This window comes from Amphibalanus amphitrite, unplaced genomic scaffold, assembly GCF_019059575.1.
Source record: "Amphibalanus amphitrite isolate SeventyFive unplaced genomic scaffold, NRLGWU_Aamphi_draft 001001F_arrow, whole genome shotgun sequence".
Lineage (NCBI taxonomy): Eukaryota > Metazoa > Arthropoda > Thecostraca > Balanomorpha > Balanidae > Amphibalanus > Amphibalanus amphitrite.
Genome location: NW_024882495.1, coordinates 1 through 14,790, shown reverse-complemented (window position 1 = coordinate 14,790; position 14,790 = coordinate 1). Strand labels below are relative to the sequence as shown.

The window sequence follows — 14,790 nt, the reverse complement described above, 5'->3', positions numbered from 1 at the left end:
CATGTAATTTGGTAAATAAACGTCATGCCTGCATACATCAAAGTAGCAGAACTTCTCAACGAACCGGACAAGAGCACAGTCTACTGTCGGCAGAAGGGTAAATGGCATTAACAGCGTCACTTCGATGGACACCATAACCCTCGGAGCCGCCAACGATGAACTGACCTGAAGATGACGGTCCGGCCGGAGAGGAAGTCACAGACTCCTCAGACGTCTCCGAGTGGACGGTCAGCTCCCGGGCCGAGTCGTCTCCGTAGTACACCAGCAGCTCAGAGCCCCGCGGAACGGGCTTTGACGTCCTGCATAGGGAGATAAATATAGCATTATTGATGAAAGCTTGATTGGTGTAGTCACAACACTTACACAGTCATTAATAACTTCGACGAATCCATTAAAGAAAAATATGGGCCACAGGACGAACCGCGCATAAAATACGTAACGCAGTTAGGAAGAATAGATCCGTGGATTCCAAGACTACAACGCACCTGAAGTATAACTGGCCCCGGTACTGGAAGGCCACTAGGTTTTGTTCTTCCTCCGAGCGGGCACAGTTGACCCTTCTGAGCCAGTTGCTGCAGCTCGGGTCTTCGGCATTCACCGAGTGATGCACGCGCTTACCCTTCTTGATCTGTGGTACCAAAAAAAAAAACATAGTTCATCAATTCAAAGAACAAAGTAAAAATATGGCATGTGCAATGAAAACATTATAAAATTTATATGTTGCTAACATTGGTCTTAAATGTTTTTTTTTAATAGCTTTTATCGTTGAAGTATGTCTATAGTGAAAATATGAGTTTTTTACCTGCAAAACAAAACAACTGAACTGACCTGCCATCTGTACCCGGTTGTTCGACTTCGGGCCTGACCCTGCTCGGTGGTCAAGGTTCCCTCGTAAGGACCGAGTCTTTGGCGCGCAGGTATGTCCTTCTCCGCCAAAACTCCTGGAATCAAATAAATACAAGCCTTCACCTCAACTAAATGGACACAACATGTACTGATACATGGGACATGAAATTATACAATACAAGCAACCATCACCAAATGATGCATCAAACGTCCAGCAGCAGTTGTTACGTATCGCCATCTGTCTTGCCTCATTAACTTACCGGTGCCAGACGCTGGATTTGTCGACTGACCAGAGCTGAGAGAAGGCGGGAGAGTCTTGACGTCCCTGTCGACATCTCCGATACCGGGTCGTGCCTGGAATGTTCAGCGCATGTGGGGCACAATGTCGACAATACAATCCACGCATTGAGGATATCTTAACTCTTACGCCTGTTTGTAAATCAGACGGGTATGTTTTGTGGATATAGATCATGAATCTGTTCTTGACCACGTACCCATGACAGTATTACCTGCTAACAAGACAGTAGCAAAGCAATAATAAAACTATTTACCTTAAGTATTTACCTTAAGTAAAGGTCATTAGGTACCCTTTCGAGTAATCAGACCCTTTACTCAAGAGATGCCTCCTCTTCTTCTGACGAAGACGAGTAGGCTGCCATGCTAGGTGAGGCCATACATTGATGGCCACGATGATCATTAGTATGAGAACTTGTAGTTAAACTTTTCAGGGTGGTCCTTCCATTCCTTCCCCAGTCTGTACTTGAACACATCGACATTTGGAGCATCGATGGTGTGGGTTGACAGCTTGTTCCATGTCTGAGTTACTCGTGCCGCAAAGAAGGCTTTTCTGGGTCCCAATTGATGCTGAACTTGAAGTTTTTGATCGTGACCTCGGGTGACACGGCTGAGAGAGTTCTTGAACATGCTGTTGTGACAACACGGGCACTCTCTTTGGAAGTCCACCTTGTCGAAGCCTTTCAAAATTTTGAAGGTCTCGATGATGTCCGACCGTTTCCGTCAGAATTCCAGAGTAGGTAAATTAAGGCTCCTGAGGCGATCTGAATATGAAAGGTGAGACAGTCCGTTCACCAGCCTTGTTGCCCGCCGCTGCACCTGTTCGAGTGCATCTTTGTCCTTTTTGAACTTGGGACTCCATATAACAGTTGCATACTCGAGGTGGGGCCTGACAATGCTTTTGTACAAGGCTTTGAAAATGTCGCTGTCAATGTTTGCAAAGGTATGCTTGATTGCACCAAGAATTCTATTGGCCTTGTTAATCTGGTTAGTGACATGTTTTGAGAAGGATAGCTTCATGTCTATAGTGACTCCCAGGTCCTTTTCCTCACAGACTGCTTCAAGGGTATGTTTGCCTCCACCCATAGTTGTCATGGTATACTCACTTCCAGGATTTGTTGGTCCTAGATGCATGACCTTGCACTTGAGTGGATGAAAGATCATCTGCATTGTTTTTGCCCAATCTTGCAAAGAGTTGATGTCCTCTTGCAGATTGTGAAGTTCACCATCGCGCTCGTTGATGACTTGGTAGACCTTGGTATCGTCCGCAAACATAGAGATATGACAATTTAATAGATCGGGAACATCACAGACAAACATGGAAAACAAGAGAGGCCCGAGCACTGAGCCTTGCGGCACTCCACTTGTTACAAACTCCCAGTCTGAGAGTGATCCATTGACGTTCACTCTTTGCCGCCTGCCTGTTAGAAAACTCCTTATCCACTGATGAGTCTTTGCATTCACCCCTAGAGCCTGGACCTGGGCTAGAAGCCGTTCATGGGGCACAGTGTCGAACGCTTTGGCATAGTCCAGAAACACAACATCCACTGGTAAGCTGTGGCTTAGCGCTTCCGTCCAAATATCAAGAGCTTCCAGTAGGTTTGTGACTGTAGATTTCCCTGTGATGAAACCATGTTGTTGGCGAGCGATAAGATTGTTTGTCTTCAGATGAGCGATGATGTCCTCGCATATGATCCTCTCCAGAATCTTGCATAATATTGATGTCAGTGACACTGGTCGGTAGTTCGCGGGATCACTTTTGTCGCCTTTTTTAACCCGCGCCCCGTTGGGCTCTGCCGAGCAACGCGCCCCGTTGGGGGGGGCCATTTTGCCCCCCCCCTAAGATCTCGAGAACCACGCAACGTAGCGACAAGCGGCAAACGGTGTTGGATAGCCCTATCAGGGAACTACCTTGTGACCCAATTTTATTGACCTAGGTCAAACCGATGACGTCACAGGTCAGGTCAAAGGTCCAATTTTCACCGTTTACAAACATTTCAAGAAATGCGTTGTAAAATCGAGTAAAATGCATTTCATTGAAAATCATCGATGGGGAAATGTTCTTCAAACACATATTCTGCTAATTGAGGTCACTGATACCAGGTCAGGTCACTGAGGTCAGGTCACTGGGGGGTCACAATATGAAAGTGTCGTGTGATACATGTTTTATGGTCCATTTTACATGACAAATGCGATTATGTGGGTCAGGCAGCCTTTGGGGCCAGCTTAGGTCACGTTTTGGTCAAGGTCAGGTCAAGGTCAGATCAAGGTCAGGTCAAATAAGGTCAAATTTCAAAGTTGATATTTTTGCATAAAATGGGTATCGAATCGATGCAGCTCGTCACGGGGAGTTCAATGGTGGTCTTTGTTTTGCCGTACGAGGTCTAGAATCGCTAAAAATTGAGTTCAAAAATTTGACGTCATCATTTTTGAACAGTTTTTTCGCTATAACTTGGCCAAAAAACGAGATATCGATCTGAAATTTGGTATGTATATAGAAGAGCGCAGGGACTATCACATGTATTCCGGTTTTTTCGAAATTCGGAAAAAATTTTGGATTTTTTTTTTTAGTTTTTCTAAAAAAATGAATTTTTTGAAATTTTTTGGGTCAAAAACCCAAAATTTTGAAAATCCGAGATAGCAGTTTTGTAGCGCTGCTTTTTGTCTATTACACCATATAAAGAACTTTGAAATTGCTTGATAACTGTAGATTTGGTGAGCGTTTCAAGATTGCATGTTTTTTGCTCATTTTTGCTCGAACATGACCTCAATTTGACCTCAATAACTCCTGACCTAAGGTGACCTAAGACTTGAAATTTGGTGTGAAGGTGTCAAATTGATGCCCGGAAAGGTACTGAAAATTTGGCGGCGCTGCGCGCCGCCGTTTTCTTCCTATTCAGGAAAAACCACAGGGGGGGCCAAAATGCCGGCGAGGGTTAAAGATTGGCGTGACGGTGGCCACCTTCCACTGCCGTGGAACTTCTCCAGTTTCAATACTTTTACAGAACAGAGATGTGATGGGTGTCGCAAGTTAGTCAGCAAGTTCGTGCAAAACACGAGGGTGCATGTTGTCGGGGCCTGGCGATTTATCAATCTTCAGTGTTTTCAGCTTGGCATGGACTCGCTGAACAGTTATCGCAACTTGCATCTCTGCCTCCAAAGGCTTTGGAGCTAGCGTTGGGATCGATGACTTGTCTTCCTTTGTGAAAACGCTTGCGTACTGATGATTCAATATATCAGCCTTGTGCTTGTCGTTAGTTGCCAGTTCACCATTAGCACTACGCAAGTCCGAGATACCACATTTTGATTTCCTGCGACGGTTGACGTAGTTCCAAAACACTTTGTGATTTCCTTTGACTTCTTTAGCCAGCTTCGACTCGAATTCCCGCCTTGCTTTCCTGGTCGCGTGGGTAGCTTCATTTCTTGCCTTGACATAACTTTCGTAATCATTACTGTCCTTGGTGTTCAGAAAACGAACCCAAGCGTGATGAGGAAGACTATGAGGAAGAGGATTACGTAAATGTGAAAGAAATACATCATTTTTACATGAAGCTCATGTCGTTCAGTCACTAGGGCATCAGGCACAATTGGTCATATTATTTAATGTCTAAATGTGAGAGGAGTCATGTGTAAAGAATACGAATCAGACCAGTATGGACCAGTCCTTACCTTGGTATCGTGTATGATCTTTAGCGGTCCATGGACGGGACATTCACCGTCCCAATCGCGGCAGCACACGTCACAAACTGTCAGAAAGAAGGGCGAAAAATTATTAGCCATTTGATGAAGAGCAGACCAAGGTTTAATTGTTCAAGGTTCCATTGGACGGAAACAATGCGTCTGTATTCGGTTTAATTTGTCTGCAATATGAGTGCTTATCGTGTACATTCGTCCGTTGATGAGGAAAAGTTGTAATTGACTGAAAGGAGGGAGAATACTCACATATGTTACTATCATCGAGACCGTCCACATCACGGTAGTTAATGACGAGACGTTGACTCTTGATGAACACTGTATCAGCAAAAACTGCAATAAATTCAACAGGGTTATCAATAATTCGGTGGCATTTCGGTAACGCGTCAGTTCAATAGAGTGCAAGCAATTGAACATAAGAATGGTTCGATAATGCCATTCAAACACTTTGTAGAGTACGAAACCAAAAATAAAAATAAAACTTACATTTTCTCTGAAAAGGGCACAAAAGTAAGACCGAGGATATCACGATAAACCCATTGCTTACAGTCTCTTCACAGTTATATAAACTTACCTTCAGTAGAGTCTCGAATGGCAGACGAACAACCAAGTAACAGACTCCTTTTTGCATTGGAGATGAAACAGGCTCTGAAAGAACAGACAAATGCAAATATTATTAGAATTCATCAAGGATAATATGTCATTGTCTACTATGTCAAATAACAACTAAAATTTCAACAACAGCACTGAATCATGCCCTAACCTGTCCCGGTCCACCTCAGTAAACCCGATGAAGTCCTCAGACGGTGACGGTGATCGAGGTCGGTACTTTTCCTCCTTCACTAAAGAATGCAGAGCGCGGTCCGAGAAAGGATCGTCGTCCGACACCGAGGGAGACGACGGCCGCTCAACCTAGACCGGATCAACAGACGAACAATATTCAATGAAACATGAGATGTTTATCCTCCACAGATATACAAATTGGAACACATTATGCGCTGTCATTCCCTTTTATTAACATCGCAGCTAAAAACCAATGAGAGGTGAGCACCATGCATTTGAACACGTACCCTTGGTGAAGTGACTTCAATCTTTATCTCCTCCTTCACAACTGGCCGAAAGTCGCTCTCAGAGCCACTGTCTATGGGAGTGCAGTTCCTCGGCCTCTGAGACTTCCTCACACTCTGTGACGGACCCCATTCCCCGTCGCTGTCAGCGGAGCCCTCCAGAGACCAGTTTGATCCTTTTGGTGACATTGATGCAGCCCGCATGAGCGGCAGTAGTTCAGACACTGGTGGATCTGGAATGGGGTCCAACATCAGTTCACATTGAGTTGACTAGATGAAAGCACAAAACGGAGAAGTTATGTAGCAAGAAAATACAAAGTTGCAGAGTTATCACCACCAATAATTGAATATTCCTTATGGAATTAATACCCATAAAACATCTCTCAATAATGACAATGACATGGTTTGCCAACAAGAATGCAGCAGGAAAATAATGGAGGTGCTCCTATACCGTAAAACGGGGTGTTAAGGGACAGTTTTGAGGTGTTTTGTTATATAACTCAAGAAGGGTTGGAGATAGAAGCATCAAATTGTCAGCATTTTATGTGGAATTTGGTGCTTTACATGCCTGCCACATTAAAGTTTTTAAGATTTATACCTGCATATTATTTTTTATTATTTTTCATCACCGTCCCTTAGCACCTCAATGTGGGGTGTTAAGGGACACCTATATTATTCCAAGAAATGGTCATCAAATGCCCACAATTGGGGTGTGGAAGGCCACACAATTTATTCATTGAAATGTTTTGCATATTCTGTCACAAAACAAGTCAGGTTCATTCACCACTAATGGCCTTTTTAGCCAATTACGTGTAATGCAGTTTACGCTTGTGGGAAATGTGCTAATTATGAGGTAAACAGAACCAAAAAGTAATCTTCTGTCATCAATAAAAACCCATGTTGAAGCTAGTCACTTGTCATTATGTGGCCCTCTTTGTTTTAGTCTTTTTATGATGACATCACATTTACCTACATCAGTCTCCATTGACCCATCATTGTAAAAGAGTGTTGAGATGTTTTGTTACATAACTTAAGATGTGTTAGAGATAAAAGCATGAACTTGCCAGCATTTTATGTGGAATTTGGTGTTTTCCATGCCTACTGAAAGAAAACTTAATGAAATTATATTTAGATATTATTTTTTATTGTTTCTTCCCTGTGCCGTAGCACCCCAAAAATGCATGTATCCTGAAAAGAAGAAGAGGATGATGAATGAATGGGTGGATTTGCACAAGTTTTTTTTTCAGGAAACATGTGGAATACATGTGACAATACACTTATGCATTCATTTTCCCTGTACACCCACTCGTTTATGTGGTACACACAGAGTTTTGGAGATGTTTCAATTTTGTGAAAATGTAGCATGATTTTCAAATCCATTTTTGAACCAAATCACTTGCATGAAAAACCATACCATTTTGTCCTATGGTCAAGAGCAAAACAGTGTCAACTACCACACTGAAGTTTTTATTGAACCTTCTCCAATTAGGAAGTTAATATGACTCAAAGTTTTTCCCATGCAACTGTCCCTTAACACCCCACTGTCCCTTAACACCCCATTTTACGGTACCTAGCATTTAGATCCTGGCTTTATATGAAAAAACTGTAGCCTCAAATGATCTCTGATGACCTTTCTAGAGGGCAGGCTAGCAGCCAAAGACACCTTTGTTGTCACAAGTAGTCCAAATCATTGCGATTCTGAAATATTTTTATTGTTCCTCCTGACCTAGCAGGCTGACATGACCTCAACCTGGGGTCAAAAATTTCATATGTTGTCAAAAAATGATGAACTACAAGCTACTCCAAGCGGTGAGGCGCTTCGCACCAGTTTTTTATTCACACGCAAAAAACTGGACAGGGTGGTAACAAATGCCCCCCCCCCCACTGGGGCAAAGGTTAAAACTGGGTAAATACTATTAGAATTGTCTCGTGGCGACCTACATGATGGTACTTTCCATTTCCCACTGTTGAAGCTTCTTCCTTACCCATGGATGCCTAGACAAAATCATTGTGTCAGGTTTGAGGTTAGGTAAGGTCTGGTTATGTTTCTTTTTTAATATTTTGGAGACACCTACCTTATCATCATATCTGGATTTAGCGCATTAAAGGGACCCTCCCACCTTCAAAAAAGTTTATGAATTGGCATAGAAGTGATGTCCCTTGGTTCGGAAAGATCAAAAATGAATATGTACCAAAGTTCACCGAAAAATATTCACTGGATTTCAAGATATTAGGCTTTTACTTTTGTTTACTTTTTGGAATCTCTGCTGTTCCTAGCGACTATTTGAAAGTGCGGCACTTGTTGCGCTTAAAACAGCATATACCACAACGTGCTACCAAACGTTTTAGTAAAACATTTAAAATCATCATTAGATCTCCACTGACATCACAAATTCTAAGGGGGCATTCCGGTGCAGTCGCCCCTTAGAATCCGAAAACAGCAAGTTTGAAATTCCATATCTCCAAATTAAAGCATTTTTCGATGTTGTTGTGAGTGCCCAAACCGGAACTGAAGGCCATGGCCACCAATTTGGCTATCTCAACTCAAAACTAATGTTAAGGTGGGATGGTCACTTTAAAAATGGAAGAATACGTATTACGTAAGTAGGTACTACTTTGACTTACTTTTGAAAAGTGAGTCGATGCTATTATACCAATACCGAACTTACCATGCTGATCCATCTCAATCTCCAAATCAAGATCCCTCGTTTTCTGTGCGAGTCCGCTCAGAATGAGAATTGAGAATTCTATAGATGGCCTTGATGAGAATAAGTTGAAGTCAAAGTTGAAGTGCGCATCACTAGCAACACACGACGCGTGCTCTCACGTGGTACTGCAGCAAAACTGCGTCATAAATGTCGAAATCCAAGGCTCAGGGTCATCGAAATTAACGTCCATCAATTGAGCAGCAGGTTGATATTCGCGAATATCAAACTGAAAATTCGATATTCGGACGGGGAACGCAATAACTCAAGAACCAGTGAACCGATTTTGATGAAAAGGCCCTCATTCGATTCCTCGTTCCTTATTGCAGGTTGACGGCGATTTCCAGGTCACTAGGTCATGACCTTCAAGGTCAAGGTCAAGGTCAAAGGACGGGGAACGCTCTACCGAGTCCGATTTACATGCGGTAATTTTTGTAGGGTAGCTTCATTCCTTCTACTAAGTATTGGACTATTCCCGATGCATGTGGGTGACCCCTTACGCACGTGCCACGTGCAAAACGAAGGGGTGTCAGTTTTGTAATAGTTGCAATATCTCGGTAAGTACTTGGCCGATTGCGCTTGAAGTTGGCATGTAGGTAGGCACCCACTAGGCAATGCAAATCCATTATCCATGTGCCAGAGTTGGGGTGCTGCTGCACGTGCGCACGTGCAGGGGTCGATTCCAGATCTCGAGATCGGCAGGACCGATTGCGCTCAAATTTGGTACGCAGTTAGGGACCGGTTAGTAGGGTGCCGTGCAAAAGTCACTTGGGACCCATTTTGCACGTGCGCACGTGCAGGGTGCCGCTTCCAGATCTCGAGAACGGCTGGGCCGATCATGTCCTCAAATTTGGCAAATCGCTGGAGACCGGTTAGTAGGGTGCTGTGCACACGTCAGTTGGAGATACCCCCTCACAATTTCGCATGTGCAAGGCCCACCCTCTCGCTCGCTCCGTTAGTCGCCCCAAAAGGCGTTATACTGGTATTGTAAGCTTTACATGCCACGCCGATCTCCTTTCGGCCTTCGCCTTGTCGACAAAGGCCGCGCAGAAATGCTACGAATAAAGGAATGAGTGGTGGTCACGAAAAATGTATTGTCCCTCAAAGTAGCTGGACATTATTCACAAATCACAGCGCTACGACACTGTACCAAACAGCGACACTCCTTAACTCCTATGTGGAGGCGGATAGTTAAGAACACAACTACTGAATCACCGTGTGTTAACATAAAGAAACAAGATGTGACACTCACACGGGTAGCCAAGAAGCTCACAAACGAGATTGAGAACCACAGCTACACCTTTTTACGACTAAATATAGACATAGTGCACGCAGCTCAATAATATTGCAACCGATTGCGACAAATCGCCATTGACAGACTATCAGGGGCGGATCCAAGGGGGGGTCACATGGGTCATGGCCCCCCCCCCCCTTGAGGCCCGGGGGCCCAAAGACCTGCCAGGGGCACCACCGGCCTATCAGGGGTATCACAGTCCTGACAGGGGCACCACAGGACCGCCAGGGGCACCACAGGCCTAGCAGGGACACCACGGGCCTGGTGCCCCTGGGCCCGGACAGGACTGTAACGCCCCTGACAAGCCTGAAGTGTCCCCGGTAGGCACGTGGTGCCCCTGACAGGCCTGAGGCGCCCCTGCAAGGGCGGTGGTGCCCCTGGCAGGCCTGTGGTGTCCATGGCAGGCCTGTGGTGCCCTTGCTAGGCCTCTGGTGCCCCTGACAGGCTTGTAATGCCCCTGGAAGGACTGTGGTGCCCCTGGGCCCTGACAAGCCTGAGGTGCCCCTGACAGGCCAGTGGTGCCCTTGCTAGGCCTGTGGTGCCCCTGGCAGGCCTCTGGTGCCCCTGACAGGCTTGCGGTGCCCTTGGAAGGACTGTGGTGTCCCTGGGCCCTGACAAGCCTGAGGTGCCCCTGACAGGTCCGTGGTGCCCTTGTTAGGCCTGTGGTGCCCCTGGCAGGCCTCTGGTGCCCTTGCTAGGCCGCTGGTGCCCCTGGCAGGTCTCTGGTGCCCTTGCTAGGCCGCTGGTACCCCTGCGCCCGGAGAGGACTGGTGCCCCTCAAAAGTCTGAAGTGCCCCTCGGCAGGCCCAAGGTGCCCCTGCGAGGCCGGTGGTGCCCCTGGCAGACCTCTGGTGCCCCTGGCAGGTCTGTGGTGCCCCTGGCAGGTCTGTGGCGCCCCTGGCAGACCTGTGTTGACTGGTGCCCCTGCTAGGTCGCTGGTGCCCCTCACAGACCTGTGGTGCCCCTGGGCCTTGACAAGCCTGAGATGCCTGGCTATGACAGGCTCGTGGTGCCCCTGATAGACCAGTGGTGCCCTTGCTAGGCCTGTAGTGCCCCTGGCAGGCCTCTGGTGCCCCTGCTACCCCTGCGCCCGGAGAGGACTATGGTGCCCCTGAAAAGCCTGAAGTGCCTCTCGACAGGCCCGTGGTGCCCCTGGCCCCTGACAGGCCCAAGTTACCCCTGCGAGGTCGGTGGTGCTCCTGGCAGACCTTTGGTGCCCCTTGCAGGTCTGTGGTGCCCCTGGCAGGCCTGTGTTGACTGGTGCCCCTGCTAGGCCGCTGGTGCCCCTCACAGGCCTGCGGTGCCCCTGGAAGGACTGTGGTGCCCCTGCCCCTAGGGGTGCTCATGGGCCCAACAGGTCCGTTGTGCCCCTGACAGGCCTGTCGTGTATACTTGCTAGACCTGTGGTGCCCCTACTTCCTGGCAGGCCTGTGGTGCCCCTGGCGGGCCTGTGGCGCCCCTACAAGGCCGTAGGTGCCCCTGAAAGGTTTGTGGTGTCCCTGGAAGGACTTTGGTGCCCCTGACAAGCCTGAAGTGTCAAGGACAGACCCTTTAGACGCCAGGGTCAAGTTCGTCGGACTGACAACGATTTGCTTACCTGATAACGTTCCTGGTAAGTACCTACTCACTACTCAGCGTCCACATTCACAACATATATACACATAGCATCTATGCACATAGCACATTCATATATACTTGCTTACAATTGGTAAATGTGGTTGTGGCTAAGAGTTAAGATACTGACTAAAAATAAAAAAATAAAAAGAAAAAAACTGAAAATGGGGGCACCACCAAAATGAAGTGGACGAAATCCGTTGAGTTTTTAATTTTGGGTATAGGTAGGGGCACCACTTCGATTCATGACCCTCCCCTTGGAGTTTTCCTGGATCCGCCCCTGCAGACTATGGCATACTGTCGGAATCGCCCCCACTATAACTGAAATGTGCGCACTGCCGCCCTAAATTGGGCGTAAAAAGCTGTATAACACTAATATATCAAACGTATGACGTCAGCCGGTCATGCACTTGTCGGCATATTTCAGCATTGCATTTCGCCAACCAAGCCATTTACCGCATCAGTCAAACCTGTGTAATTCTCAAAACTGTGTACCAGTTAAAATCGAGTTTTTGCGTCAAACTGCTCAACCATTAGACAGTAGTCGCAGCAGTGCTGCCAGTCTTCGTGTGGGTCTGCATGTGTCTGATAAGCTTTGCCCGTTGAGCGAACCGGGCCTGGCAGTGTGAGCAGCCGTACGGCCGCTCCCCCGTGTGAGTACGCATGTGTAAGGTGAGACTTGTCCCTTGAGTGAACCGTGCCTTGCAGATAGAGCAGCCGTACGGCCGCTCCCCAGTGTGTGTCCGCATGTGTGCCTTGAGGTGTCCCCGTTCAGCGAACCGTACCGTGCAGATGGAGCAGCCGAACGGTCGCTCCCCAGTGTGAGTCATCATGTGTCTGGTGAGGTGTGATCGATCAATGAACCGTGCAGTGCATATAGAGCAGCCGTACGGCCTCTCCCCAGTGTGGGTCCGCATGTGTGTAGTGAGGTGAGACCGGTTAGCGAACCGGGCCTGGCAGTGTGAGCAGCCGTACGGCCGCTCCCCCGTGTGGGTCCTCATGTGTTTGATGAGATTCCCTCGTCGAGCGAACCGTGCCATGCAGATGGAGCAGCAGTACGGCCGCTCCCCCGTGTGGATGCGCATGTGCGTGATGAGGTGTGACCGTTGAGCGAACCGTGCAGTGCATATAGAGCAGCCGTGCGGCCTCTCCCCAGTGTGGGTTCGCACGTGCTTGGTGAAGGTGGACCGTTCAGTGAACCGGGCCGAGCAGATAGAGCAGCCGTATGGCTGCTCCCCAGTGTGGATCCGCATGTGATTTTTTAGGCTTGATCGAACAGTGAACCGTGCCTTGCAGATGGAGCAGCCGTGCGGCCTCTCCCCAGTGTGGGTCTGCATGTGTCTGGTGAGGTGTGACCGGTCAGGAAATCGTACAGAGCAGATGGAGCAACTGTACGACCGATCCTCAGTGTGGGTTCGCAGGTGTCTGGTGAGGTGTGACCGTCGAGTGAACCGTGCATGGCAGATGGAGCAGCCGTGCGGCCGCTCTCCAGTGTGGGTCTGCATGTGTTCGTTAAGGTGTGACCGGTTAGCGAACCGCACCGTGCAGATGGAGCAGCATTGCGACCTATCCCCAGTGTGAGTCCTTCGGCAACGTTTCATGTTTGTGGGCTTGTCGGTCGAGTATTGATACCACTCGCACTTGAAGCTGCCGCTCCTGTCGATGTGACCGTGACTTGTCTTCACGTGTCCGTCCAGACGTTGCTTTCCCCAGCATCGGAAGTCGCAGTGGGGACATTGCACCGAGCCACTTATGCCTGAAGAATACACAGAAAAAAGAAAGGCCCTTAAACAAGTTGCATGCCAAAGCAGGTCACACATACACTGGAACAATCACGACGCCCAGAGATGACCCACGCAGCTCGTGGTCGCGTTTCCATGCCACTTTGGTGAGCGTCGTGGGCGATAGCGGTAATGTTGACGCGACAAGCCATCAGCGCCCATGAGTTGATCCGTGTATCGTTCGAAATACAGCCTTCAGAAACGGAACGCTGAGCTCGTTAAGAGAATATTTCACTTGCCGTTTATTAACTCGCGCATGAACAGAACTCCGAGCCAACTTATCTGTGAAGGAAAGGGCTTACGAGTATTTGAAAACACCGAAGAATCAAAATTTTAAAGGTAACGAGTAACGAGACGAAAAAACGCAATCAATTATTTCCCTCACCAATCTCACTTTAGTTGGCAAAGCTCCTCCGTGGCATATACACCACGACCTAGTCAAGACCACGACCTAGATTATATATATATAGGTATATATATATATATATATATATATATATATATATATATATATATATATATATATATATATATATATATATATATATATATATATATATATATATATATATATATATATATATATATATATATTCTCAGTTACACTTCGGAGTCGATCGATCGTTGTGTATTCGTTAAAAAGCTAACAGTTTCGGATCATCTCGCTCCCTTTTCAAAGCTATCATGAAAACACACAATGACAGCACGTTACACGAAATTCACGACACGATTATGCTCTTTTTGTCGACAGCGCACATGAAATCAATTCTCAGAAGCTTCTTTTGCAACATTTGGCTTTGACTATGCCCGCTATCACATTATTAAACGCGAAGTGTCCCTGGGACAAGTTGATATTTTTTGTGGTGCTTATCAGCGCTGATTCTACAATGCGACGTTTTAAGTAATCATCTGAAGAGTATTAGTAATTTCGCTTCTTCGAAGTCCATTAAATGTTGATAATCTCTAACATGACAGAAGAGCGCACTTTCGCTACCCTTATACCCTTTTGTGTTCATAAACCCTTTTCTCTAAACTCCTACCAGTTTCTCCCACGTAGCTGGTGTCCGGGCACACTTTGCAAGGAATGCTATACACCCGAACCTTGTTTTCATTGTTCGGCTTGTTTTTAATGAGAGTCTTGGAAATAGTGTTTGGGTAAGTGAATGCAACTCCCACCCCTTCCTCACTGCACACCCTTTTAAAACCTTAAACCTTTAAGCCCTCGTTATACGGCAAAACCAAGCATTTCTTAGGTTTCTCCCTCTTGTTCCTATTGGTAGTGAAAAAGGTACGTCTTGCCGACATATGAGCGTCATGAATAAACCACTCAGGGTATTGAAGGTCTGCGAAAATTCTGTAAATCTCAGATACCTCGTTCTGGATATTGGCTTTGTCGCAAATTCTATACCCTCTCAGAAAAAGTCCCAATACACGCCTTTTTTGGTGCACTTATCGTGGAAGGAAAAGTAATGAATGTACGCGTTGGGTTTGTTGGT

At 46.7% G+C, this 14,790-nt stretch overlaps 2 protein-coding genes across 4 annotated transcripts in view; both read right to left on the bottom strand.

Annotated features, from left to right (window-relative positions):
• LOC122369046 (zinc finger protein 835-like) overlaps positions 1–8,813 on the bottom strand; it is a 31,402-nt gene extending 22,589 nt beyond the window's left edge. Inside the window, exons 1-10 of one of the 3 annotated variants that reach the window (XM_043343421.1) lie at positions 8,570–8,813; positions 5,904–6,133; positions 5,597–5,745; positions 5,408–5,481; positions 5,083–5,166; positions 4,810–4,886; positions 1,107–1,200; positions 829–941; positions 486–628; positions 166–299 (exon numbers count right to left, since the gene is read on the bottom strand). In XM_043343421.1, coding sequence (XP_043199356.1) covers positions 166–299; positions 486–628; positions 829–941; positions 1,107–1,200; positions 4,810–4,886; positions 5,083–5,166; positions 5,408–5,481; positions 5,597–5,745; positions 5,904–6,133; positions 8,570–8,582 — 1,111 coding nt within the window. In that variant the 5' untranslated portion in view covers positions 8,583–8,813. The remainder of the gene's footprint in view (positions 1–165; positions 300–485; positions 629–828; positions 942–1,106; positions 1,201–4,809; positions 4,887–5,082; positions 5,167–5,407; positions 5,482–5,596; positions 5,746–5,903; positions 6,134–8,569) is intronic. The other 2 variants (XM_043343418.1, XM_043343419.1) reach the window with 2 other exon arrangements.
• Positions 8,814–11,804: 2,991 nt separating this feature from the next.
• Positions 11,805–13,566, bottom strand: LOC122369047 (oocyte zinc finger protein XlCOF6.1-like). Its single transcript, XM_043343422.1, has one exon. The coding sequence runs from the start codon at positions 13,331–13,333 to the stop codon at positions 12,047–12,049; it is 1,287 nt and encodes a 428-aa protein (XP_043199357.1). The 5' UTR covers positions 13,334–13,566; the 3' UTR covers positions 11,805–12,046.
• Positions 13,567–14,790: the final 1,224 nt, after the last annotated feature.